At 34.8% G+C, this 24,699-nt stretch overlaps 3 protein-coding genes across 5 annotated transcripts; 2 read left to right on the top strand and 1 right to left on the bottom strand.

The window, feature by feature from the left end:
• bgm (acyl-CoA synthetase bubblegum family member 1) lies at nt 1-4,630 on the top strand. The gene is made up of 10 exons (XM_081993663.1): nt 1-180; nt 1,740-1,947; nt 2,016-2,150; nt 2,448-2,643; nt 2,698-2,799; nt 2,856-3,253; nt 3,306-3,544; nt 3,608-3,858; nt 3,920-4,268; nt 4,474-4,630. Exons 1-10 carry the CDS (start codon nt 153-155, stop codon nt 4,545-4,547), a joined length of 1,980 nt encoding a protein of 659 aa, XP_081849789.1. The 5' UTR covers nt 1-152; the 3' UTR covers nt 4,548-4,630.
• On the bottom strand, nt 4,614-16,422 carry ptc (protein patched). Its single transcript, XM_081993661.1, has 6 exons — nt 16,088-16,422; nt 15,195-15,395; nt 8,628-9,154; nt 8,091-8,571; nt 7,401-8,027; nt 4,614-6,906 (listed from the first exon to the last, which is right to left on the bottom strand). Exons 2-6 carry the CDS (start codon nt 15,309-15,311, stop codon nt 5,059-5,061), a joined length of 3,600 nt encoding a protein of 1,199 aa, XP_081849787.1. The 5' UTR covers nt 15,312-15,395; nt 16,088-16,422; the 3' UTR covers nt 4,614-5,058.
• A 3,067-nt stretch (nt 16,423-19,489) lies between these two features.
• Nucleotides 19,490-24,673, top strand: Ms (neuropeptide receptor myosuppressin). Of its 3 annotated transcripts, none has more exons than XM_081993701.1 (3): nt 19,490-19,548; nt 23,736-23,933; nt 24,306-24,673. In XM_081993701.1, the coding sequence occupies exons 2-3, from the start codon at nt 23,747-23,749 to the stop codon at nt 24,425-24,427; spliced, it is 309 nt and encodes a 102-aa protein (XP_081849827.1). In that variant the 5' UTR covers nt 19,490-19,548; nt 23,736-23,746; the 3' UTR covers nt 24,428-24,673. The 3 variants fall into 3 exon arrangements, with proteins under 3 accessions (XP_081849827.1, XP_081849826.1, XP_081849828.1); XM_081993700.1 differs by lacking the exon at nt 19,490-19,548 and adding an exon at nt 23,524-23,681; XM_081993702.1 differs by lacking the exon at nt 19,490-19,548 and adding an exon at nt 23,525-23,681 and having other exon boundaries at nt 24,327-24,673.
• Nucleotides 24,674-24,699: the final 26 nt, after the last annotated feature.

Below are 24,699 nucleotides of genomic sequence, written 5' to 3'. Positions count from 1 at the left end.
ACGTTCGCTAAATATACCTTCAGCTTTACTCTAGTAAACTTTAGTGAATGAAAATCTGGTGTGTTTTCGCCCCAACACAAAAGTACAGTGCGTGCTTTTTTGAAATTGTATTTTTAGAAAACAGTTTCAGTTTCGTATTAGTGGTGTGAAAAATGCTCGCCTCGCCCGGTAGTTTTATAGGTTAGCATTGTTTATAACTGTTTTATTTAAAGTTTACTGTTGTATTGAGAAGGAAACAAACTCTTCAAACCAAAATGGGTATGTGTGTGACTCAAATTTCTTAGTTTACTTGAATGTAAACTTAAAATTAGGCCGATCTTTTGGAATGTCATTTTATAGCCTGTAGCGATTATAATAATAAGTTCTATAGTTGGTTGGATTTTTATGGGACAAAGCTTCAAAAAGACCCTGAACTATTATCGAACTATCTGCATGATTTTGTTATGCGACCTGTTCCGCATCATGTAAAGGAAAATATGCCAAACGACCTAAACCTATATACAATAGACCAATAGATAAGAAACCTCCATGCCCTAAATTTGCATGTTAACAATCAAAGCACGTTTGGTATAAATACAATTTTAATTAATCAAAACATTGTCTTTTTCATTTGCATATATCCGTAACATTCCTAAGCAGAATTCAAAAATTCCATGGTGAATGTTTGGGTATATTACAGGTACAGGAATCAGAATTTCAGAGTAATAGGTATTAATCACAGTTGATTTGGAATGACGTTTATTAGTCATTTCACCTAGATAACCAACCTGGTTATAAAACACCTGATAACAGTGAATTACGAAATGTAATCATAGTTCCAAGTTAAAAGGGGATTTAAATTGTACAAACATTTATACAATGATCTTTAAACTAGTCAAAAACCTAAATTTTCAACTTTGAGTTCACTAAACATTAATTATTATATATCAACTTTTAGATGAACCTGTTATAAGGCAATTGACGTACAAATGTAGTAATTAACAATGAGGGCAATGGTTAGTAATTACAGATCGTAATATGTTAACTTTAGTATCAAACATTGTTTAAAACAAATTTAGATAAGCTGATCAGCTTATTATAGCTCAAAGCGTAAAAGCATTCGGCTTGGAGGACTTTGAACCATCAGACGATATTTTGCTACCGAGAATCGGATGTACGCGTTTTGTGAAAGCTGTAAGCCGCAATCATGTAGGTTGGCTGAAAATCGTGTCTAGAGATCTCTTTTTCTTATCTTCGGGCTTTAATCATTCAGTAAATATTGGAGTTTATGAGCTGATACTTTGGAATCGATCTAGAAAGCACCCAATTTTATTAGATTTTTTAACGCACCCTGTATATCTATTTTTTGGGGTCTCTTTAGTTCAGCATGCTTGAAAAATAAATTTCTGGTTGAATTTTTGTTTTAAAACATTTAAGCAGAATTTTTTATAGCAAAAGTTATTGTAAAAAAAGCAATTTTAAATTGACTAACTGAACACAAAAGAAATTCTTTTTTAATTTTTGTAAAAGTGTGAGGTGAGGTGTCACCATATTTATCTTTCTAGCTAAAGTTATGTAAATTTTTGCGCCAACAATCTATTATATGATAATTTTTATAAGTGATTCAATATGACATTTTTATCAACGATTTTAATTTACTAGTTGCTAGAATCTGAATGAAAGTTTAGAGTAATTTGTATTAAGTTTATGACTAATTTATTTATTAATATTAAGGGTAGAAACTTTATGATTGATTACAGGACCGGACCAAATAAAACCAGCTGAAAGTGAAATAACAACCGAATTAGCAGGATGGGTGAGACTTCGAATACCTCAAAGTGGCAAGGCCATCGAGACTCTTCCTGCAATTTCCGTTCCTGGATTTGTCCAAAGGGCGGCCGATACTTTTCCAGACAAGATTGCTCTAGCTTGGAAAGAAGGAAAAGACTGGAAAAAGTTTACTTATAGGTCTGTGCTAGTTGATTGAAATTCATTAATTATGTGAATTTAATTCTGATTTTGTTTTTATTTTTTAGGCAATATTTAGCGGAAATAAGAACAGTAGCTAAAGCCTTCATTCACTTAGGTTTAGAACCAAGACATTCCGTATGCGTGCTGGGGTACAACAGCGTAGAATGGTTCTTATCAGATTTGGCAGCCATTTTTGCAGGGTAAGTAACACTGTACTTTTACGTAAATTGTTCATTTGCATTTGGTTCATTGTGGAATTTGCCAATACTTCATGCCTACAAATCTAAAAACAAATTTTTGCAAATAAATGCCACTCTGATTTACGTAATCAATAAAAGTCTAAGGTGAAGGTGTAATAGGCCACTCTCAAGTTCAACGAGTGTTATAAAACATGTGATTAATTTTGGCATATTTGATGATTATGTTTACTAAGCACTTCATAGATACTAATATAGATAATGAACAGCCTCTATGTTTTTTCTTATAATAATTTTTAGAGGAATAGCTGCTGGAATTTACACAACAAATTCTCCGGAAGCTTGTCAGCATTCAGCGGAAATCAGTAGAGCCAACATAATTGTAGTGGAGGACGAGCAACAGCTGAAGAAAATCATGCAAATCCGAGCCAATTTACCTTTAGTGAAAGCCATAATTCAATTTTCTGGAACTCCATCAGACAGTAGCATCTTAAGCGTATGTTACAACTTTTAGCAACTTAACTTTCTTTAAGTTTCAAATCATTTTTAGTGGAAGCAAATTGTAGAAATTGGAAATAATTGTCCAGACAAGCTTTTAGATGAAAGACTGAGCAATGTTGCTATCAATGAATGTTGCACTTTAGTGTTTACTGTAAGTTTTTAATCTACAATATAATAACAACACTAATATTTATTGTTTTGCTGCAGTCAGGGACAGTAGGAAACCCTAAAGCTGTAATGTTAAGTCACGACAATCTGACTTATAACGCCACTGTTATATTGGAACGACTTAGATTAGCTCGAGGAGAAGAAAGTCTGATCAGTTATCTGCCTTTAAGTCACGTGGCCGCCCAAATTGTGGATATTTACTTATCCATGTGTGCGGGGGCAGCAGTTTACTTTGCTGACAAAGATGCCCTTAAGGGTAGTCTGGTGAATACCTTACAAGAAGTGCGCCCTACCAAATTCTTAGGTGTTCCGCGTGTCTACGAAAAAATATACGAAAAAATGCAACAGATTGCAGCTCAAAATGGATTTATTAAGAAGGCTATAGCTTCTTGGGCCAAAGAGTATACACTTCAATATCATTTGAATCTAATCAATGGGTTAGTTGGTATTCTGTAACTGATTACTCAATTCTCTAACAATAAATTGTAGAATTCATTCAAAATCCTGGGCCTACTCTCTGGCCAGCTCAATAATCTTCAGTAAAATTAAGGAAGCGCTAGGATTTGAACGTTGTACGTTCTTCTGTTCTGCTGCTGCTCCTTTAGCTACTGATATCAAGAGATACTTCCTAAGTATCGATATTCCTGTTATGGAATGCTTTGGAATGTCAGAAGCTAGTGGTGGACACACTTTGGCAGTTGAATCAGCCAATAACTTAAGTAGCATAGGTAATTTTAAATTAACTTTCATCAGCAGCACAATATAATAATCTTTGGGTTTTAAAATTACAGGAATGACATTACCAGGTTTAAAAACTAAAATAGCCAACCCTGAACCTGATGGTCAAGGTGAATTGTGTATGTATGGAAGACACGTTTTTATGGGTTATGTCAATGAATTCGAAAAAACCCGAGAGGCTATTGATGAAGATGGATGGTTGCATACAGGCGATTTAGGTCGTATTGATGAAAAAGGCTTTGTATACATTACTGGAAGACTGAAGGAATTGCTCATCACTGCCGGAGGAGAGAATGTACCGCCGGTACTACTCAACATGGCAAAAGTCCCCAGCAAGAAAATTTATATATTTTTTTTGGTTTTAGGTTCCAATTGAACAAGCAGTCAAGCACGAGCTTCCATTCATAAGCAATGCGTTTCTAGTGGGAGACAAAAGGAAGTACTTGTCTTTACTGGTCACCCTTAAAACGGAGTTGACCGCTGATGGTACACCCTTGGATACGCTGCAATCATCGACGCAGGACGCTTTAAAAAATTTGGGATGCCCTGCTAGTACAGTTACAGAAGTTCTTGAAGCCGGCCCTGATCCGAAGTTGTTGGCTGCAATTCAAGCTGGCATTGATCGGACCAATCAGAAAGCTACCAGTAGGGCACAACGAATACAGAAATTTGCTCTTTTACCCGCTGACTTTTCTATTCCTACAGGCGAATTAGGTAAATGCGTTTCTTTTCAGTTAAATCTAAAATTTTGAATATCTCTCTAAAATTAATGATCTAAAAACGCATTATAATGACAGCTTTAAAAAAATACACAAGGCTGTCTATTAAAACCAGCACTAGACTATAAAATATTACTGCTATTATGCTTTAAATCTGAGGAAAAAATAGGTTTTATTTTATAGGATTTTTTTCGTTTCAGGGCCAACTATGAAAGTAAAGCGGAAGGTGGTGGAACAAAAATATTCCGAAATCATTGAGAAGCTGTACAACTGAATATACTATCATTATTCTAAGAATGTTTTCTACTATAATTTTTATTTATCCAAATAAAACACAGGGTTATTTAAATAAAAAAACCGATTGTATTTTTCGTCCAAATATCCTTCGTTTACAAAAAATATAAATAATACCATTATGGAAATATAAAATTTAAATAGTAACTATCTTACACGAGTTAAAAAAAATAAATAAACGAATGGTATACATATTTGCAATATAGACATTTTTACATTGAATTTAAGCTAACTTAAACTAACCAGTTCTACAGACAGGGGGGTGATAAATTTACAAAAGCATTGTGGGCATGTACGTTATTAAAACATCATTGACATACAATTAATACTAATTCTTTATATACAAATTTAGAGATGCATTAATCAGACATCATACAATTTTGACTTTGTTCTAAGGTTACTAAATATACACAACATTAAGCTGAAGATGGACATTGTACAAATCTATAGAATTGGTTAAGCTAAAAATTAAAGCACATGGTAACAAAATGCTAGCTTGACTGGCAAGGCTCCGTCTCGGCAGTACTATCGCTACTATCAGAGTCTTTACTACTACAACACTTGCACTGTTGCTGTTGATGAGTCGGAGCTGGTTTCTGCCTAGTTCTGTTATTACACTTCGAGTTTCTATGACATTTGCTACCGCACTTGCTAGAACGATACACTGGGGCAACAAGTTCCACTTTAATATTTGCAGTTGCTGTCACTTTCGTTGTATAAGGACCACTTGAACTAGATTCAGGACTACTGTACTCCACCGTTACTTGAGGTTCAACCACAATGCTTTGGTTGCAGCTTTCCTCAGTTATAGTGGTGAGACTGGTTTCCCTTGTGGCCTTATTCGAAGGGTTTCTTCGAGACGTTTTCGAAAATACTTTTGGTTTCTCTGGAGTCGGTGGGGGTGAAGGCGGGGGAGGAGTCGAAATTCGATTGTCGTGTTCGACAGGAACGATTTCGCCTTTGGGACCGATTATCGAGAGCATAAGCGGAAAGAAGGTAAGAGAATTGGCGAAAGATGTTACGACTGAGATGATTAGGAACATAAATACTTGGTTGTGGATGAACTCGTATTCTGACATGATGAGGACTAAAACTGATATTACGAGACCTAAATCACCCTTAATTATAGGATCGGCATTAATTTCTAAAGACATTTTTACTCTTCGTTCTCTACTGCCTACGGCGCTCAAAAACCCTGTAGTTAAAAGCAGAATATTCCTACTAATAATAACAAAGTGTAAAGCACCCATGGTACTACTAAAAGCGTTTATGTTAACAAGGCATAAGGGGAGCATAGCTCCAATCGTACCAATGCATGGACTCCATAATTTGGACCACTTTACTAACGAGCAGGCTATCAAAGCTGCGGCACTAATTGTGAGAACTAATTGTATTATTATTAACCTATCTAAGAGTAGGAACTGATTGAAATAAGCAAAGATAAGACCTACGGGATAGTTTTTAAAACCTCTGTCATTATACTCCTCACAAATATCTCTAATTTGTTTTAAAGTTTTAATTATATCTCCTGTAGTTTTAAGGTCTTTGAGGTAGAACGGCATTAGTGCATAAGTCAGCGGCATGGATCGTGGAATTTTTAAATCATATTCCCCTTTGGAACTAGTATACGAATACGGTTTTGGTTTTAAATCAGCTTGACTGCTGGAATACGACACCTGGTCGTTGGTACTCCACACTGATAAGTAATTGTAGAAAGCTATTTCATCAATAATACCTTCTGTTACCAGTCTTTTTTTCAATATTTGACTTTTATCTACAGGAAACTCTACAATACCAGTCTGCGCCATCAACTTAAACGCTAATACTGCTTTTTCAGTCGCATTGGAAAACCACTTTTCACTGTTTAAACAATTGGCCTTCCGACTATTATCGAACTCCAGTTGCAAATCCTCCAAATACTCTCTAAAGTTGCTCAGCCAAAAATTATTCATCTCTAATCCACCATTGGAATCTTTAAGTACATGTGGCACTTGAGCAAAGGAAGAATGGTACTCGTACAACCCTGATTGACTGGACTGATACTCCCAATCGGTTGTAACCATGTAGAAGTTGTAGAAACCGAAATGGTTGTCATGGGATTTCAAGTATTTGTACTCCTGCGTATTTCTTGGCAGAAACGAGGACAATCGGACATCGTACTGTAGATTCAGACCGTTGAACACGAAAAATACTATCAAAAGCGTGTATGTCAGGCTGGTTAGAAATTTCACGAATGGTTTTAGCAGCACACGTTGGAAGTAACGAGTTGCAAAGTATGATACTATGCTCTTCTTTTGTTGGCAAATTATTTCAGCAGTCAGGAGATTGGCATCGTGTTCCTGAAACAAGAGAAATAATTGTTTTACTAGGATGTTTTTGCTGTACTCTAGCTTAGAGACGTTGTTTGTTTGACTGATAGTTACACTTTTGATGACTGTATTGTACAGTCACCAAAATGGTGTTTAATAACTTGTTTTTCTTGAAAGTTATTTGACAATAAATATGACCAATTGATAACCAATGTAGCCATCACGCACATTAAAGAAACTGTCGAAAACCAATGATTCATTAAAGAACAAATGAAAATTAATGATCAAAGCTCATATATTCAGTATGCAAGCGCCCAACAAGGCAAATAGGGTGATTTGCATATACGGCGGTATAAGAACTTTCATATAAACTAAATAAACAAATCACTCTTGGGTTTTATTGCTTCTGTTAATGCCCACTGGTTATGACCCGCAATTATACTTCTACCACAAAGAGAAAATTCCGTATATAATATTCAGATGGAAACAATTAACTACACAGACAGAATAAAAAAAGTACTCACCGGCGTGTTATTATTGTTGTTTTGGATTGTAGAACTTTTGCCTCTGGTTTCACTCCTGAAGCAAGGCACGTCAGATTTTCGACAGCGTTGTTCCAAAGCTAAGAGGCAAGGAAACACCACAAGTAAAGCTACGCCGTGGAATATAATCATAACTGAGCACTGCAACGCAAAAACTCTCAGCGCAGGTACAGGCAGAATGGCAGTGGTCAGCAAAGCAGCCGAATTGATCAGCATAACTGACATTATGCTAGGTCCAGTCCTGGCGAGTATCTCTGGAGGTGTTAGATGTTTGGTGTGCTGGTTCAATAAGAGGAACATATCACGCAAGGAGAGACCAACTGTGACAAATGGTAGGATGTGTGTACTGAGCAAGTTCATTGGCAGGCCAATAATACTGCAAACGCCTAACGCTGCTGCTGCAGTACTAGCTAGTACTAGTGTTCCCATGAACGCCAAAGCTGACTGGATTATCCAACCATACACTGCCACAACTCCGATTACTACACCAAACTTAATTATATCAGTTTTGGAGTATTGTTTTAGAATTCTATTTACATTCGCAGTCGAAAATGTGACAAACAAATAGGATGATGATTTTTCTTTTGCTTTAGTTAGACGATCCACTTCCTGAAAACAACGAAATAAAATTGAATCACACATTCATACTTATGCATTTATATGATAACTCACCTGAGCAAATTTTTTCTGCCAAGCATTCAGGACAGTAGAAGCCCTCTCTTGATTCCAACCAATATGATGTACTTTATAATGTCCAGACCAGAACTCAAAAAGTTCATGTTCACCCATAAGTTGCACAACAGTCTGAAGAGCTTTAGCTTCTTTTATATGTCCAGTTTTATTCGTTTTTACACCTCCAATTATAAGTTCCTGAGGCCAGTGCATGTATTTAGCTGCAAATCCGTAACATCCGCCTGTTAACATTGCTCCTACATCCGGGGGTTGGGTGAAATTGAAATTTGGTGCAGTGGGTGGACATTCAGGGTCTTTGGGATTCAAACAAGGTTTTTCTTGGTAGCCTGTACTAATTCCAGCTCGTTTCAGGTAGTCTTCCAGAGAATGGTAATCGAAGTTCGGTTCTTTCGTTTTCATTTTTTCGACTAATCGTTTTGGGTTTAGATTCGTCCATTTGATTTGATCTCCAATGCCGTATCTATATATGTAATTTTGGTTTAGTCACAATACTTTTATAAAACGTTTAAGACTTACGGTATGTGGACAGGATAGTCAGGTCCTAGTAATTTGGACCCTTCCCAAAAACAGTCTAAAGGAGTGGCTATGGAACAAGGAAGAACGTTTTCAAACATTTGCTCAATGTAGTGAGGATCCACAATAGGAATGCTAGGTAGTTGGCAAAAGTCTTTTAATCTCCACGTTATGTCATACATTGTAACGCTGACTTGTGTTGCTTTTTGGACTAGAAGTAAATGTTCCAACAAACTGTGGGGATTAAGAAGATCCACATCTGGATCTACTCCAGTTTGCAAGACCATTTGGTGAGTGGATAGCATTTCTTTGGGCGTCGTTTCTGGAGTTGTAGATGGTTCTGCCCATAAAAGCTCAATATCACTTTGGAACGTCATGCTTTTCAATCCTACTGAAAAAGTTGCTATAGCCAGAATACTGACAAAAAGAAATTTTCCCGCGTGAGTTTCCAAAGTCTTTCCTAACGACCTGAATTGACGCTGAATTCTGCTACGGATCCATAAAATTCCACGATCACCAACAGCCTTTTCCTGAAACAAGGATACATTTTTTACTGTTGCACTAATAACCCTATTGCGCAAGAATTAAACGACTGTCGACACCCATGCATGCAACAAATTGCTTTTGCGTGCCTTAACTGGAGGAAAGCTCCCTTAATCACTTCATTTGGATTTAACAAGCAATTGACCACAACAGGAAAAGAAAACTATTTTAGGGACCGCAACCGAATGTGTTAGTTATACCTGTATATGTGGCGTTTCATGCATAATTAAGCACGTACGAGACGTATTTAAAGGCTGTTATTATTTTGGAATGGGCTTTTTTACAGTTGCTTACTGATTTCAAATAAACCAAGTGAATTCATGTGTTGAAATTTAATTAAGTTTTGGACACCGAAAATGTCTACGTAGTTTGAGATGTTCCTACTAGTTCTTGGCAGAAATTCTAAAATTGATTATTTATTAAGTACCAGTACCGAATTTTTGCCCGATTTTCCTCAACTAATAATGTATCATTACGTCCCTGCATTTCCGCGCAAACCAAAATTAGATTTTATGTTTGTTTAATGTTACATCTAAGATAATTTGCACGTATGCAACCATGTAACGATATGAAGATGGCTTGTAATGCATCATTAGGCTCATGGTAATGATTAGTTATAATGGTACAAAATCAGTCACCAATAAGTCAATAAATATTTATGTACAGCACTCAAGTTAAAACTTCCATAAATGCAGAAATCTGGACATTTAATTAATATGAATTATTTATTAGTTTAAATTTGCTCCATTGTTGAGCAATTTTTGATTTTCTTCCCGAAAACCTAAAGAGCTACAAGGTTCAAGTATCAAGTATATCAAGTAATTGTTTTCTATGATTAAATCCTAAAACAGTTCAAGTTTCTTTATGAATTTTGTTTCAAAAAAAAAAATAAAACAAAAAACCAAAAAACATGTGAACTGTTGAATGGAGGACTAAAAGGTGGCAAGCGACGACCACCAAATTTGATCCGAATTGAACATTACAACATCTAATCTACCCCTCTCGTTTCTCGGTATTATCGAATATGGTAGAAAAACAGGGGGGCCCAAAATTCGAAACACAAAAGGTAAGCGAGACCGAGAGCTTTCTTTCTAGAATCCCTCCCGTAGATTCTCCGCAACACAGCTGCTCTTTAATTTTGACGTTGCCAAAGCTGCTCAAATTACAAGTTTCTTCTGGCGGCTTTTGTACCGACAAAGTTACGTCACATGTTAGACCACCAATGTATACAAGCCAAAAAATAACGGATAAACCAGCGCCATTCATATTTAGTCCTCATTCAAATAGTCATAAAACAGCTTCGGTTGAATAATTAAAACAAGATAATTACTAATGTTTTTTTTAAGTAATAATTAAATGTTGTTGACCTCACTAATCGGTCGCCATTGATAACATATAATCAAAAGCGGCTAGTAGCCAACATAAAAAAAATACTGTTGGCTGTCTTCATACTATAAAAGCTCACGTCCCAAATATATTTTAAGTGGCAGTAAAAGTAGAAGTGGCAACATTGGCCGGCATTGCCGACCATAGCATAGAGACCACCCAAGAGGTGGCCTGACGTCACAGGGACCACCCGAGTGCCAGCCCAGCCTGCGGATGTGCTTGAATGCCATGTTGTCACATCGATTATAATGGAATAAATTCTCAGATTTTTTTCAGATACCGAGCGTTATTGATTATAAAAGGTTTCAGATACAAGCGGGAACATCATTAACCACGGGGTCATTACAACAATGAATTTAACACAAAATTGCTAGAAAATTAACCATTACAAACCAAGAAAAATAGGATCTACATTTTTTTTTCATAAGGGCCACAGAATGTATAAGTAAAGTTTAATTAAAGAAGTCGTACGTCGTAAGAAAGGTGAAATAGCGTAGAAAGCTTGGGTCAAGAAATTCCTTAAAGATTCCATATAACAACAATCTGGCCTGGAAGTTTATTCAAGTCTTGATGTGGGCAATGCACTTCCTACGCTAACACATCAAAACAACCCATTCTGTCTCTTAAAGTGACTTTTCGTATTTTCGTTACGTTAATTTAAAGCTCCTTATCCGACAAGCATTAAAAAAACCAACGGAAAGACGGTTACACTTAGTATTCTTCTAAAACATGTCAAGGCGGAAAATTGACATACCGTTTAATGGTTGCCGGGACCACCCAACGCGTTCAGCAACACGCTTCAATTAATAAACACATAATATGCGAAGCATATGGAACATGAAAATAACTTTTTACAACCATTTAGACGTCGAGTAAGAGGCAAATTACGATACTTGTAAAAAAGCGGCCTTATCACTTCATATGTAACCATCAAAGTGGCATTTAATTAACCGGCTTGGTCAGCTTGGTCTTACACCGTATCAAAAGCCTCAAAGCAATCATCAAAAATGCATTATCGGCTCGAACGGCTAATAAACTTCGCAGGTTGATGTATAAGCATGTCAAAATGAAGAACACCCTGTCGACCTATTCTCAGAATCAAGTCACTTTATATACTAATAATTTTCAGTCAGTCAGATCTACAGGTAGGTACGCTTTCTTGGAACCCAAATTCTTTGGAGATCTTTATAAAATGTACAATACTACTAACAGTTCGACCGAGTTATTACTGATTTGCTTTGCCGCACTTTTCGGTCCGTCAGGTAGGTCTTCGGGAAACTTGAAGAGAAATCTTACCTTTCTAATTTGTAGTCGGAACCACTATTTTAGACATTACAAAACCCTATGGGGTGTGTTACAAGCTGTCTTGAAAGACAAGTTAACTGGAGTTAAAATAGTTAATTTGTACCCACTAGTTTTGCACTTAATATACCAATGGAAAACTAGTAGAGTTACTACTTTATAATTAATGTTGTGAAATTAGTTATTAATTACTACTAGATGGTAATAACTGAAATTTTAATACAATTTTTTGCAGTATAGCAACATCTGTAGCATTCAAAATGCAAACCGTTTTTGACCTAATCGACTGTTGAACTCTCCCAAGAAAGTTCTTTTTAGAACCTTTTTAGATACCGCGTTTTTTTGGTATGAATTTATGTTGATTTTAGTATTCTAGAGGACAAAACCCCTCACTACTTGTATGACGTTTGAGAAATAATTTACAAAAAAAACACGTTCCAATTTGTCTAAATTAATTAATCGCACAGGCGCCACTACGTAACTGCTAAACCGCTTATTTAAATCATGCTATCTATACGGAATGTTTAATTCAGATGACTTTTTAAATATTTCTCGTGACACATTCATTGTTTCGTTCTCCGTATTAATTATTTATAGGTTCAATTTTGACATTCCGCTCACAACCTAGATACGACTGAATGGAGTCGGTTACGCTTTAAGTGTGACAACGTATTGCAATAAACAAATCGTCACAAGTCCATGTGTGATTTGTCAAAAAAAATGTTTGATTAAATTGCAAATGTATGACAAATTCAATTTCTTGTCAAGAAATTTATATTGAGAAAGTTTTTATAAAGGCATATAAAATGTTTTTAGGTCATACACTAGGAAGATCATCTAACATAAAATAAAGACTTCCTTGTCAGATATTACAAATGATTCCTAGAAAGTAGAATAATTTTGAAAGAGGGCCATTAGGTCCGAGACTAATTAACCCTTGAACGTCTAACGAGTGGTACTATAGAACCAAAGCGGCGGCGTTTGACAACGCCCCCCGGGCATGACATCAGGATGTAGTGATGCTCTAAGGCCGCGTTTACGTTAACCTTGGCCGGTGGACGCGAAAGACCACCAACGTGGCTACTTGTGTGGTCCCGAAGGCGGCCTCGCAGGGCGCCACTGGCTCGGGCCGACCCGCCCCTGTTCATCATTCGGCGGCTCTTTGGAATTTACAACTGTTACTTATTACAACTTATTAAATATTTTATTTCGTCAGTGTTCCTAATAATCAATTACGCCCTAATTAGCTACAAATAAGATTTTCCTAATTGTTCAAAAAAATTAGGTTGGTGTTGATCAGATGTTGGTATCATTAACTTTATAATTGAACGATCTTTATAGCTAGTAAAATCGCTTTCTACCATATTTGTATGGGTCATTAATGATCATAAAGCAGACGTGTAACCGCCGTACCAGGAATCTAGGGTACGACCGCTAACTGAATATGGCGAAATTCAAATTAATCCACCAAACAACGCGTCCATAAATTATTGGTTTCGAGAAAACAAAGACCCTTTTCGAATTTATACTTATCGACGATTTAATCTGACACCTTCTTCGACCGTTATTATAATTTCAAATGAGCCAGTCCTCACCTGTGTTTATGCCTTTTTAGTTCCGATACTATTTTAATATAGCGACATTCTACTTGGGTGGTCTTCAGTTTTGATAGCCTTATCTTATTACCCATAACTCCTCAACACTATTCACTCCAATTGAAGACAAGATCAATTTTTAGACTAGATCAACATAAAAAATTCTCCAGACACCATCAATAATTTTTTTGTTACAACTAACGAAGCAAATCGACAAAAGAACCTTAATAACAGCATAACTTTATTAATGAATTATGGTGTCACAGGTTTCAAGAAGATCGATTAATGTCCGCTTACGAGTTGGGTGGTCTCAGGTTTTGATATACGAAATTTCGCCGTAGAATTAGATCCGGTGATCTGGCTAAATTCATTATCAAATGATTTATGTGATATTAATTTTTATTAATGCAATGATTTCTCCCTGCTCTCTCAAATTAACAATATACGGTTTATTACAAATATATTCAGGAAAATCACGTGACAAAATTACACCATTCACTGTCCCAGGAAAAGTGGCAGTGAGGACATGACATGAGATTACTTCTCAATTCTCCTTTGATACTTTGTGGTTGCCAGCTTGAGCGTTTTTTTTTGCGGAAATCATGTGATCATAACATTAATATGTTTTAAGGTTAATTAATACTCTCCATGTACTACATAATACTTCCTAAAATTCATGGTAAATACAATATGCAATAAAAATAATACAATTTCTTACTTCCAAAATAGATCTTAAGAGTCACACACGTCAAATTTCCATCTCGCTCACAATAAATAATCAAAAAGAAAGACAATAATACTGCCACTAGACCTGGGAAGGACTTTATATAGTTATTTTCTTCCTTACTTACTTTCTTACCAAACTTCCTGATTACCCACAACTTGATTTGCTCTTGACATGAGATATTGGACTAATCAGGAAGTTTACGTGCATGAGGATATTGGTTCATTCCAAGTATCATACTATAACTTAGTGCAGTTCACTCAACACTAATTTAATAATTAATTAACAATAATTCAGATTTCATACCATTTATGTTAATGTTATTAACAAATTTAATTTATATATACAGCTCATGTATAATTCTTGTTATATTATCTTTTCTATTACTTCATTCTTTCGTTCTAATATAAACATTTTCGCAATATAACAATTTTAAAAAAAACACCTATTGACAACCATTCATCTTCATCACTGTCACACATTTTGTTGACTTTTTGAAAAAGAAAATCTAACAAATGAATTTTTGGGAGTCAATCAGGGGTGGCATGGATAAAAAGTATTTCACCCCTTGGTGATTGACGTTTTGTGAGCCGTTCTCGACCTCCAAGGTAGATAAAATACAGAGGACAATAAATCTAGTAAACAGAGTTTGGCAGGCGAAATAAAGACGTCGGACTGACCCCTCGGGTTCTTGGAACCAAGTGGAATTGACCGCAAATGTCTGAGAAACGTCTCTATTTTGTCGCTTTCGGCTTGTAAAGGTTCTTTTTTTACCTACCATCTGGAGTTGCTTACATATTCATTAGCTCAATGTTTTAGGTTTTATTGTACTGGTTTTCTCAAACATAAGTATTAAAATTTCTTCATAAAGTGCTCACAATGTATTTGTAAGGGTTTTACGACTTCAGTGTCATTTGAGTATGGGCGCGTGTATGAGGTTTTATGTACCAAGTTTTACAGTTTCACGGCTAATTAATAGAATGTGCCGGTCTTAGCATAACAAATGACAGTAATATTCACCTGATTTAACTGCGCTAAGGCTACGTCTGCGTCCACCCATCCGGGCCTTGTATAAAGGTCCGATTGGTGTCGAGATTCCGGCCCTGGCGCTATGGGCGCCGTGGCCCCAGTCGCCATCTATTAATACTCAGGGCCGAGTAGGCCCTTTGTGTCGTTCCGCTCCATTCACGGATCCATCTATCACTCTGTGTATCCAGAATACTGTAAATAAAAAACAATTACTTATTAAGCTAGTCAAATGGTCCTTCGAGCCGGATTTAAACTACAATCTAACCATTCAACCTATATTGAAGCTTTTTTGTTACTTCTAAGTGTTTACTGTTTACTATTTGGTCCATCTAGTTTAAATAATAAAAAAAAAAACAGTTAAAAGAATTAAAGATGAAAGTCTTATTTAAAAGGCTCAACACTAAACCCCCTTATTTGTGATCTATCAGCGAAAGACAAATCCGGCCGACAAGCCGGCAACAATGTAAATCCATAAAGAATATAGGAGAAGGTTAAGATTTTTCGACTTTGCGTAAGGATAGAAGGTACCTAAATTTGGTACTTTCGGTTAGTTGCGTGAACAACTTTCATGTCATCTTTACATCTGTATTACGTCAAAATATTTCCTCACAGTACCAAGTGGTTAAGAGGTTAAATTAAATTAGGTACACTGTTTATGTTATGATTGTTTTGGTCTAACAGGCTGTACTAAATTTTTTCAAATGGTTCTTAAGACGTTTACATAATTTTTTTTTCAATAAAAATAAGCAGTATAAATTTTTTTAATATTAGTACTCTATTAATGAATTTTTTTGTTTATATCAAACAAATAACAAAACAAACACCAATACAGAACATAAACTGACTGACAACAACTGTAAAAAACCCTAATTAAAGGTATTTACCTGGTAAAACAGTCAACGTCCTGTATACAAACAAAAACATCCTTCCTGGGTCTCATAGAAAAACCCACGGGCCACTAACGTTTAAAGAACGAGGCGGCATTTTTCGTCGTACCATTTTTTTGGAAAAAATGATCACTGCACTGTCTCACTTTTGCTTACGGTAACGAGTGAAATCGACTGTTTTGAAAAAATCAACACGCGGAATTGAAATGTCGATCAAATCAAGTTCAAATTCGTTTGGGTTGTAGAACTGAATGTCGACCGTCTACGAGGAGCTTTCGTACTAAACACCGTTCTTTAAGCGAGCCGTTCGTAGTACTCTCAAATGATCTGTTGGGCTGTTGGGTCCTTCCATTCGTTCATTGTGTAAAACCTCTGAGCGTACGACTTGGACCGACGTGAACCGAGCTTGGACCACCCACAACCTATATGTAAATTCTCAAAATTACATTAGTTAAGTTTTTTTTTGTCACCATTTGCGGTTTACATGATTATGGGGAGATGATTCTTTATACACCCACCCAAAGCGACATTTTCGGTTTTTCAGGGTGGAAGTAGTATTCAAAAGTTTTAGTAACCAAAAAAAATGATAATTTAATTGAGTTTTCATTTTTTTTAAATTAATAAAAGTAGTACCTTTTCTAAAAATATTTTTGTAATATTTCACTGCATATAAGATAAATTTATTAAAGGAGTGTGCTCCATTTAAAAAACTTTTCGCATTTTTTTAAATTTATTTTTTGATTCACTGTGTACCATAATTTTTGGCGTTTTTCTGCACCTAACCTAACCAACCTTGTCTAACACGACAAAACACAAAATCCAAGAAAAAAACGATTTTTTTGATATGCAAAAATTACAATTGATTTAGATATTGCAAATGTCAAAACGGATATACAGGTGTGGTAAATCCAAAAGCGACCATAGGAAAACCGTGTAACGGACAGAGAAACGTACATTATTGCATGCGCGGGACTAAGACAGAAAACGAAAAAAATATCAAGTAGGCCATATTTTCAGCGCGTTGTTGCCAAACGCCAAACGCCAAGTATCACCAATACTATTGGTATTGGCGTTTGGCAACAGCGCGCTGAAAATATGGCCTACTTGATATTTTTTTCGTTTTCTCTCTTTGTCCCGCGCATGCAATAATGTACGTTTCTCTGTCCGTTAGACGGTTTTACTATGGTCGGTTTTGGATTTACCACACCTGTAGATAAGTATATGACATTATGCATAAAATAAAATAATAATAATCTTCCTTTATTTCATATGGTCGTAGAATCCAAAAAATAAACAATATACAGAGAGTTCCAAATAGGCGAGTGTGTATCTATTGTACTTTTTCTACTTTGGACACTAATGATCTTTGGTAAAGTGACTTTCTCTCACTTTAGCTGTTTCTGGATTCGAAAAGGTAATGGGGGTCAAAAAACAGAAAACAAAATTATTTTTGTCTGTTTCACATAAATGAAATGAACTAAAATACATGTATTCTGTTTCTCTGTTTTTTATTATGTATCCAGTGACATTATTGGCCACTAGCCAGACACTAAATTATTCAGCACAATTTCCCATACCATTTTCAATTCAAACATTTTACAATGACCAGTTTGGTATAATCGGCTCATTAAAACGGCAAAGAAAAACCTCCGATCTTCATAAAACTGAAAAACCAGTTTCAACGATAATTAATTTATTTATGGGAAGGCAGTTTTCTAGGCTGTGAAACGCTGATTGAAAGTTTTTTTTGCGAATTGGTGCTGCGTGTAGGTAATCCGGATTCCTGTTTAGACTTTTAAACACAAAGTCAAATATAGAAACGAAAACATTATCCAGGAAATGTGTGTATTATCTTAGAAAACATAGGGAGTATTTGGGAGTACTACTAAAACCTTCTGAAGCGATTGAATAAACAACTGATGGATACAATTTTAAATAAACTTAGTTTTCCTGTTCGAGGATATACAGTGTGTCCCAAATTGTAAGAGCTTCAGAGTCGGTTAAATGGGGAAAGTTTTAGAGAATTTTATGTGAATATTATTTCAGGTTTCCAAATTAAATTATCTTTCTCCCTTTTCCGAAAAATTGGGAAAACGTCAGAGGCTGCATTTTAAACAATTATTGCTTACAGCTCTTTAACAAATCCAAAGAGAGTTTTAAAACTAAGACATTAAGGCACACGTAGAATACGATGACGTAATTTGAAAACACCTATCGTCATTGGTTTCCGAGAGATATTTTTTGGAAAGCGCCTAAAAAATCCTTTTCAATGATGTACTTAGTTTAGGGCAGAAAAGTTATAGTAGGCCTTGGAAAATGTCGCCGCCATTATGAAAAACAAATGACAATCAGTGTGCTTTGTGCCAGTCAGCCAAATTGTACATTAAGCTGAATTCATAGTTTGAAATCCGCAACAAGTAAGAAGTAAGCAGTAAACTGAATTAAAAATAAACAATATACTTGTAGCCCTTTTATTCATAGTTTGACAAATAAGCGCAAGCCGCATGAACCGCAAGCAGTAAGCAGCAAGAAATGAATCATTTTCATTTCATTTTCATTTTTGTCATTTGTCAAGTATCCGATCTTTCTGGTTTATTTTTCTGGTTTTCACTGGGGATTACTTGCAGCTACTATGATAGAATAGTCATCGACAAAATCCATTTTCCGTAAAATTGAGCAAACATTCAATGAATAGAACAGAAATAAAAAATTCTAACCAAATTTATATTGTAAACAAAAAAATAAACTGTCAAATAATCTGTGTCAGTTTACTAACGTCAAAACGTCGAACTATGAATTGAAACATTTGCGGAAGGCTACTTCTTACTACTTGCTATGAATCCAGCTTTATTCTTCACACACAAATCAAGTAATGGAATCAATAAATAGAACATTTTATTTTTCCGATTTTGTAAATTATAAAAATTTATAGTACACTGCAATAGTAGTATAGAAATTACCAGCACAAAGTACACTGATTGTCATTTGTTTTTCATAATGGCGGCGACATTTCCCAAAGCCAACTATAACAAAAATTTAAAAAACGTTTTTCTGCCCTTTAGAAACTAAATAATACCATCATCAAGTACGTTATTAAAAAGGATTTTTTAAGCACTTTCCAAAAATTAAGTTATCATCCATATCTCGGAAACCAATGACCATAGATTTTTTCTAATTACGTCATCATGTTAGTTAGTAAATTTTCCGGAAAACGGAGAAAGATAATGTAATTTGAAAACTGAAAATAAGTTTCACATAAAATTCTCTAAAACCATTTAACCGACTGTAGCTCTTACGGTTACCGAGATCCCAATACATGTAGAACAAATTTGGGACACACTGTATAAAAAAATAATTTCGGACGTAACCTTGCCAGTTAATTTGCTCAATAAAAATGTGTTGTGATTTGGCATGAACATGACTAAACATAATGAATTCTTGACGTAATAAATACAGACGTAAGTAACAGTTTACCTATACAGTGTGTACACCAATTAATATGGTGAGCAATCAATGTTGCTCAGACCTCTAGACCACCCTAAAAGCATTGTACTTTCTTCCACCTAAACAAACAACGAGCAAACAAACAAATTTTTACCCCCGGCTTGAAATGATGTTCTTAATAAAATCTTGACGACCGTTTTAAAGCTTTACCGATCTTCGGAGACCACCCAACGATAAAAGATAAGTCAAACAAAAATTATTATTTCTACAGATTAGTTTTACTTTCAACTGTGACAAATAGTCGGTAATCAACTTTTAGGCAGTTATTTGGAAACTTTCAGCAAACTCTAGCGATGATTATGGAAAGTTTCAATCGATTTATTGCTATTTTTGGTTTCTACGCTTGAAATTGATTATGTATGTAAGTGGTTTGGAGTTAATCCGATACGGGACACTAGAAGTTAGTTTTTGTAAATTCTATTTATTATAACAATGGGGTGTAGTTCAAGGTGAAAAAGATCTTCAACTAAAAACTATGAAAAGAAAAACGACGTCACGAAAGGTGCACAGGAGCCTGGAAGGAATAGAGGCTACAAATGCGGTGAAAGAGACACAAGTTGAATATAAAATACCTCGGGATCAACGCAAGGGAATCTGAATGTCTATTAAGAAATAATTGTTGTTTATTGTCTTGAACACAATTAAATGTTCACACCGGTTCCTTTTTCCACGACATGGCCGCGAGTCACATCCGTAACATGTATTTTTTAGAATTGGTTCTTATACGTGGGTGGTCATATGTACAACTCGTTTTGAGGCCAAAACAAAGAAAACGTTTCATTTATCTACTGGTAACGTGTAGTCCTGCGAAACCTCCGGATTTGGTTTCATTTGATCGTTTTAAGAATTTTGCAAGGAGCGCGGAAAAATATATTTGTTTTATATCTAACTTGTTAAGGTAACGGAGACCACACGCAAATATATACAATGTATTTTGCTGTTAATCTCGTTCAACGCGTTAATTAAAGGATTTAATGATGTGTGTGACCTTTAATATAGATAGACACTATATATAGACTAAGCACCAATCTCTCTACTTATAAAGACAGCTACCACATAAAAATTAGATCAAAACTCAAAAAATTCTTGCGAATAATTCCAAACCGGAAAAAATTTGTAAAACTTGTGGCGTCTGATTCTCTCACACCTTGGGAATAACTGTCATAATTTCTCAAGAGAAATAGTATTATTATAAAAGTCTCAGCTTTGTATATTCCGTAACAATATCGAATTATAGTATGCGTCAGGGATACGCGTATATTTTGCCACCTACACAATACCGGTAGAAAATGTGAAAAGCGAAGATGTAAGTGTAGAATTTCCAGTGGTTTCGACAAATAGGAATACACATAGGGTCAAGTGGGGGTAAAAGTAAACGATATACCACTTGAAAAATATATCGTTATATTCTTGTGGTCTGTAAACTTTATACGTCAATAAGTTTGTCATACTAAATAAAAATACAGGAAATACTACTGTGTATTAAAAAACGGGCGTTTACTCAGCACATTCATTTAAACTTAACAACTTGTGTTTTCCTTATCTTTAACCGAACCCAATATAGCCATTATTAGGTTAAATAAAACTAATTAATTAAAGTTGTGAAGTAGCAGGAAATTGCGGCGTAACAATTACCGCTTAAGTCTATTTTAGCTTGAAAGTTAATGACATTATCGCTGGGTGTCAAATAAATGGGATGACACCCTTTTTGCGGTGGCTTAAATCAACAAACTTAATGGGATCATTATCAGTTCTGTACATATATCTGGATTAGAAAATAGGTAATTAAGATTGATTCTACACAAACAACAATGTGTTCATAGCAATTTAAAAAAGTATGTGTTATCAAAATCGATTTCAGATTATATTAATATTGAAATTGAGTGTCACATCCTATGGCCCCATGGTGCATGACATATTTGAATTTACTTACAGAGTGGTCTTTAATATTTATTGCTTTTCTAACAGCTTTTTATGTGTCGCATGGGCGATTTAAGTAATAAATTGATTAGTGCGTACTTTGTTCTTTATCGTCTGAAATTCGTTATTTAATCCGATTAATTACTTATTTATTACGACCACCCATGCAGTCTCGGCATAGACCCAAATATCCCACTTAAGTTTTTATGGACTTTATTATTGCAGTAAAATAAAGGAGTTTTTTTGTTCAATGTAAGAAGTCAAAACGTAAAACGTTCTTAAATCACTTGCGACTCATCTCTAAAGAAAACAAGTTTGTAGGAAATACTTTTCAACTTTCTTGACTAACAACTTTGTTATTATGTCTCAAGTTGAGGCTAATCATACTTCAAGAAAAAACTCACTCATTTTACTATTCAAACTTCTTACAAAGTTTCTGCTACAGTTTCCATTCAAACCCGAAACTGCATCTTACCAAAATATGTGTATGACTTACTATAAACAAGATTCGTTATTTTTACATCACGAATATGTTATTTAATTTTCTCCCTAACATAGCATCGTCTTTTATGTTGTCTTGGCCTCAAAGGAGCATCCCTATTAGTAAACTCTAACGTTGTCAGCAAAAAAGACTTCTAAAGCAAAAATAGTAGGTACCAGCTACATCTATTTTAATATGTCGATTGTACATGCCATCCGCATTTCTCATCTCTTTGAGACTAAAAGCATTTTTACCACATTCTTTTGTTTCTGCTGGCTCCTACATTCTCTAGCTAACTTTATTTATATGCTAATTGGCTCTCTCTGTTTCGGTGAAGTCTTAAAAACCTGAAAATTATTAGCATCCTTATACGCAACCCATTGAAAATCCTTTTTAAAATCTAGCATTAATTTGGATGTAATTTTCAAGCCTTGCAGGAAGTCCAGTTCAGCATGCCTCTATGTAAAACAAACGATGCGTAGATGATGTGTACCTTATTGAAAATTAAACCTGGAATACTGATGGAACAATCAAATATTGGAACGTTACTAGTTTCATAATTTAGATCTGGGTCAATAATGCAATCTGTTTTGTACCTAATAACCGAAAATATTTCAAATATTCGTCAATATTGCATTTTTAGTTTTGTTTGTTAACAATATCCATAATTATTACAGATTCCAATTCGACATTGTATTAAAGGTTTATTTGTGCATATCATACATACCTATTATTTTGACAAAACATGTTACATTAGTGATTTGTTTCAAGCAGTTTTGAACTCTAAGATAATTGTGCTTTTTTAAATTAATGTCAACTAAAACTGTAGTTATTCCTTATGCTGATGGACCCTTTTAGTGATCAAATTGGTTTATTCGAACATTAAGATTAAATTATGTCTAGTTTCGCTTAAATTTATACTTCATTATTACCAGGAACGTTTAGCTTTGTTAAATTGTGAAAAACATTGCAATATAAAAATAATCAATTTGATCATTCTTCAGTTAAACTTACCTGTCCAATCTACAATTTTTCACTCGTAAAGTGCAATAATAAATTAATTAAACACACAAAATCCTACTAAATAAGATTGTAAAAAATCACCCCCTAAAAACAATCATGGGGTGCGAACAAACTACGTCACCACCCCCGTGGGCGAAAAGTAACGTTAATTGAGAAGTTTAAAATTCAATCCTTGTTTTCCACGTAGTTTAAAACAGGGTTCAAGGGATACATTACTTTCTATATTATTGACCAACCTTCCTGTTTAAGGGAGAAATTGATACAACAGTCTCCGAAAACTTTTTTTAGGGTAGGCGGAATTTTTAAAGTGATTAGGGGAGATGGCGGTTTGTGGGGTGTATATTAGAATAAATTACGTTTGACTATTGCATTTTGCCAACATGAAATGTTTTAAGAGCGTCTAAAGTATGAAGACAAATTTGTCTGAACAAACAAATTCATTAATAAAAAGCGTACGCGAATATAGGAATCGGAAAAAGCTGCTGACGTGCGCAAGCCAAACCTCCAGAGTTGCTATATAAACCCTTAACGGACATTTTTGAACTCAGAGTTAGCAACATTTTGCTTTTGGTGTTAACTACAACTCCTATTCGAGTTTTCAGTGACTAAACGTTAATAGTGAATCAGTGATTTGGTTTTTCTCTGTTCTAAAACGCAAAAAAAGTTTGTTTAATAGAAACAAAAATTTGAACATTATTAAAAAAAATTGTATTCCAGACTAAACCAAGATGCAGCAATCTGTGGTGTGCTTCCTTTTCGGCATGGTTATCCTGGTTTTCTTCTATTCTATGTCTTCAGCTTCGGTTATAAGTTGCCCACCCAATAACTATCAACAAGAAATCAATCCTAAAATCAGTCAGCTATGCTTCGCCATAGAGCAAGCCCTTCAAGACTCTTCACCCCAAAACGAAGGATGTAAGTAATTTTTGTAATACCTACACTTTCAAGAAATATTTTTGCAACAAGTCTAAACGCAATTAATTAAATGTCCGCTATGGTTGGGTAAACAAGTTGTATGTACCTTTGAGCTTTTCAGATGTGTAATTGAAATTGCCAAGTTCATTTTATTTGAGTGGAATGAACAGAAAAAGTAAAAAGAGATCTTTTTCCCAAAGCTTATAATAATGGTTGTATCAAAATAAAGGGAATTAAAATAAACGCAAATACACTACATGAATTTATTTGAATAGTAAAGTAAATAAAAACCAGTTAAGTTTACCGTAAAACGTTCAAATTTTCTATAGTATGATTTTCCGGACAATAAAACCATTTTTATTTTGTTTACAGCAAAATTTAATAATGTTACAGATGCAGGAAGAGGTGTTGACGAAAGGAATACCAATTTGAACGCCAAAAGACAAGACGTTGACCACATTTTCTTGAGATTTGGAAGAAGATATGGACTGTAAACGACAACTATCGGCTTAACTAATGCAATATGATAAGAAAACAGGTTGTTTGATTTTATATTGACAGATTAGCTTCTCACATGTTAAATATGCAATTTGTGACTTTTGATTGTAATAGACCTCTGTTATCAGTATTGTGACTATAATATCAATAAATTAGACAAGCATCTAACTATATTGTGTTATGTTCAACAAAATTCACTTAATGTAATTTATTATGATAATAAATATATATTTCCAAATGTGGCTTTGGTGTTCTTTTTACAAAGTCT

The sequence above is a fragment of the Ips typographus genome, linkage group LG16 (assembly GCF_016097725.1).
Source record: "Ips typographus isolate SLU linkage group LG16, UJ_Ityp_2.0, whole genome shotgun sequence".
Lineage (NCBI taxonomy): Eukaryota > Metazoa > Arthropoda > Insecta > Coleoptera > Curculionidae > Ips > Ips typographus.
This window is presented reverse-complemented; position numbering and strand designations above follow the sequence as displayed.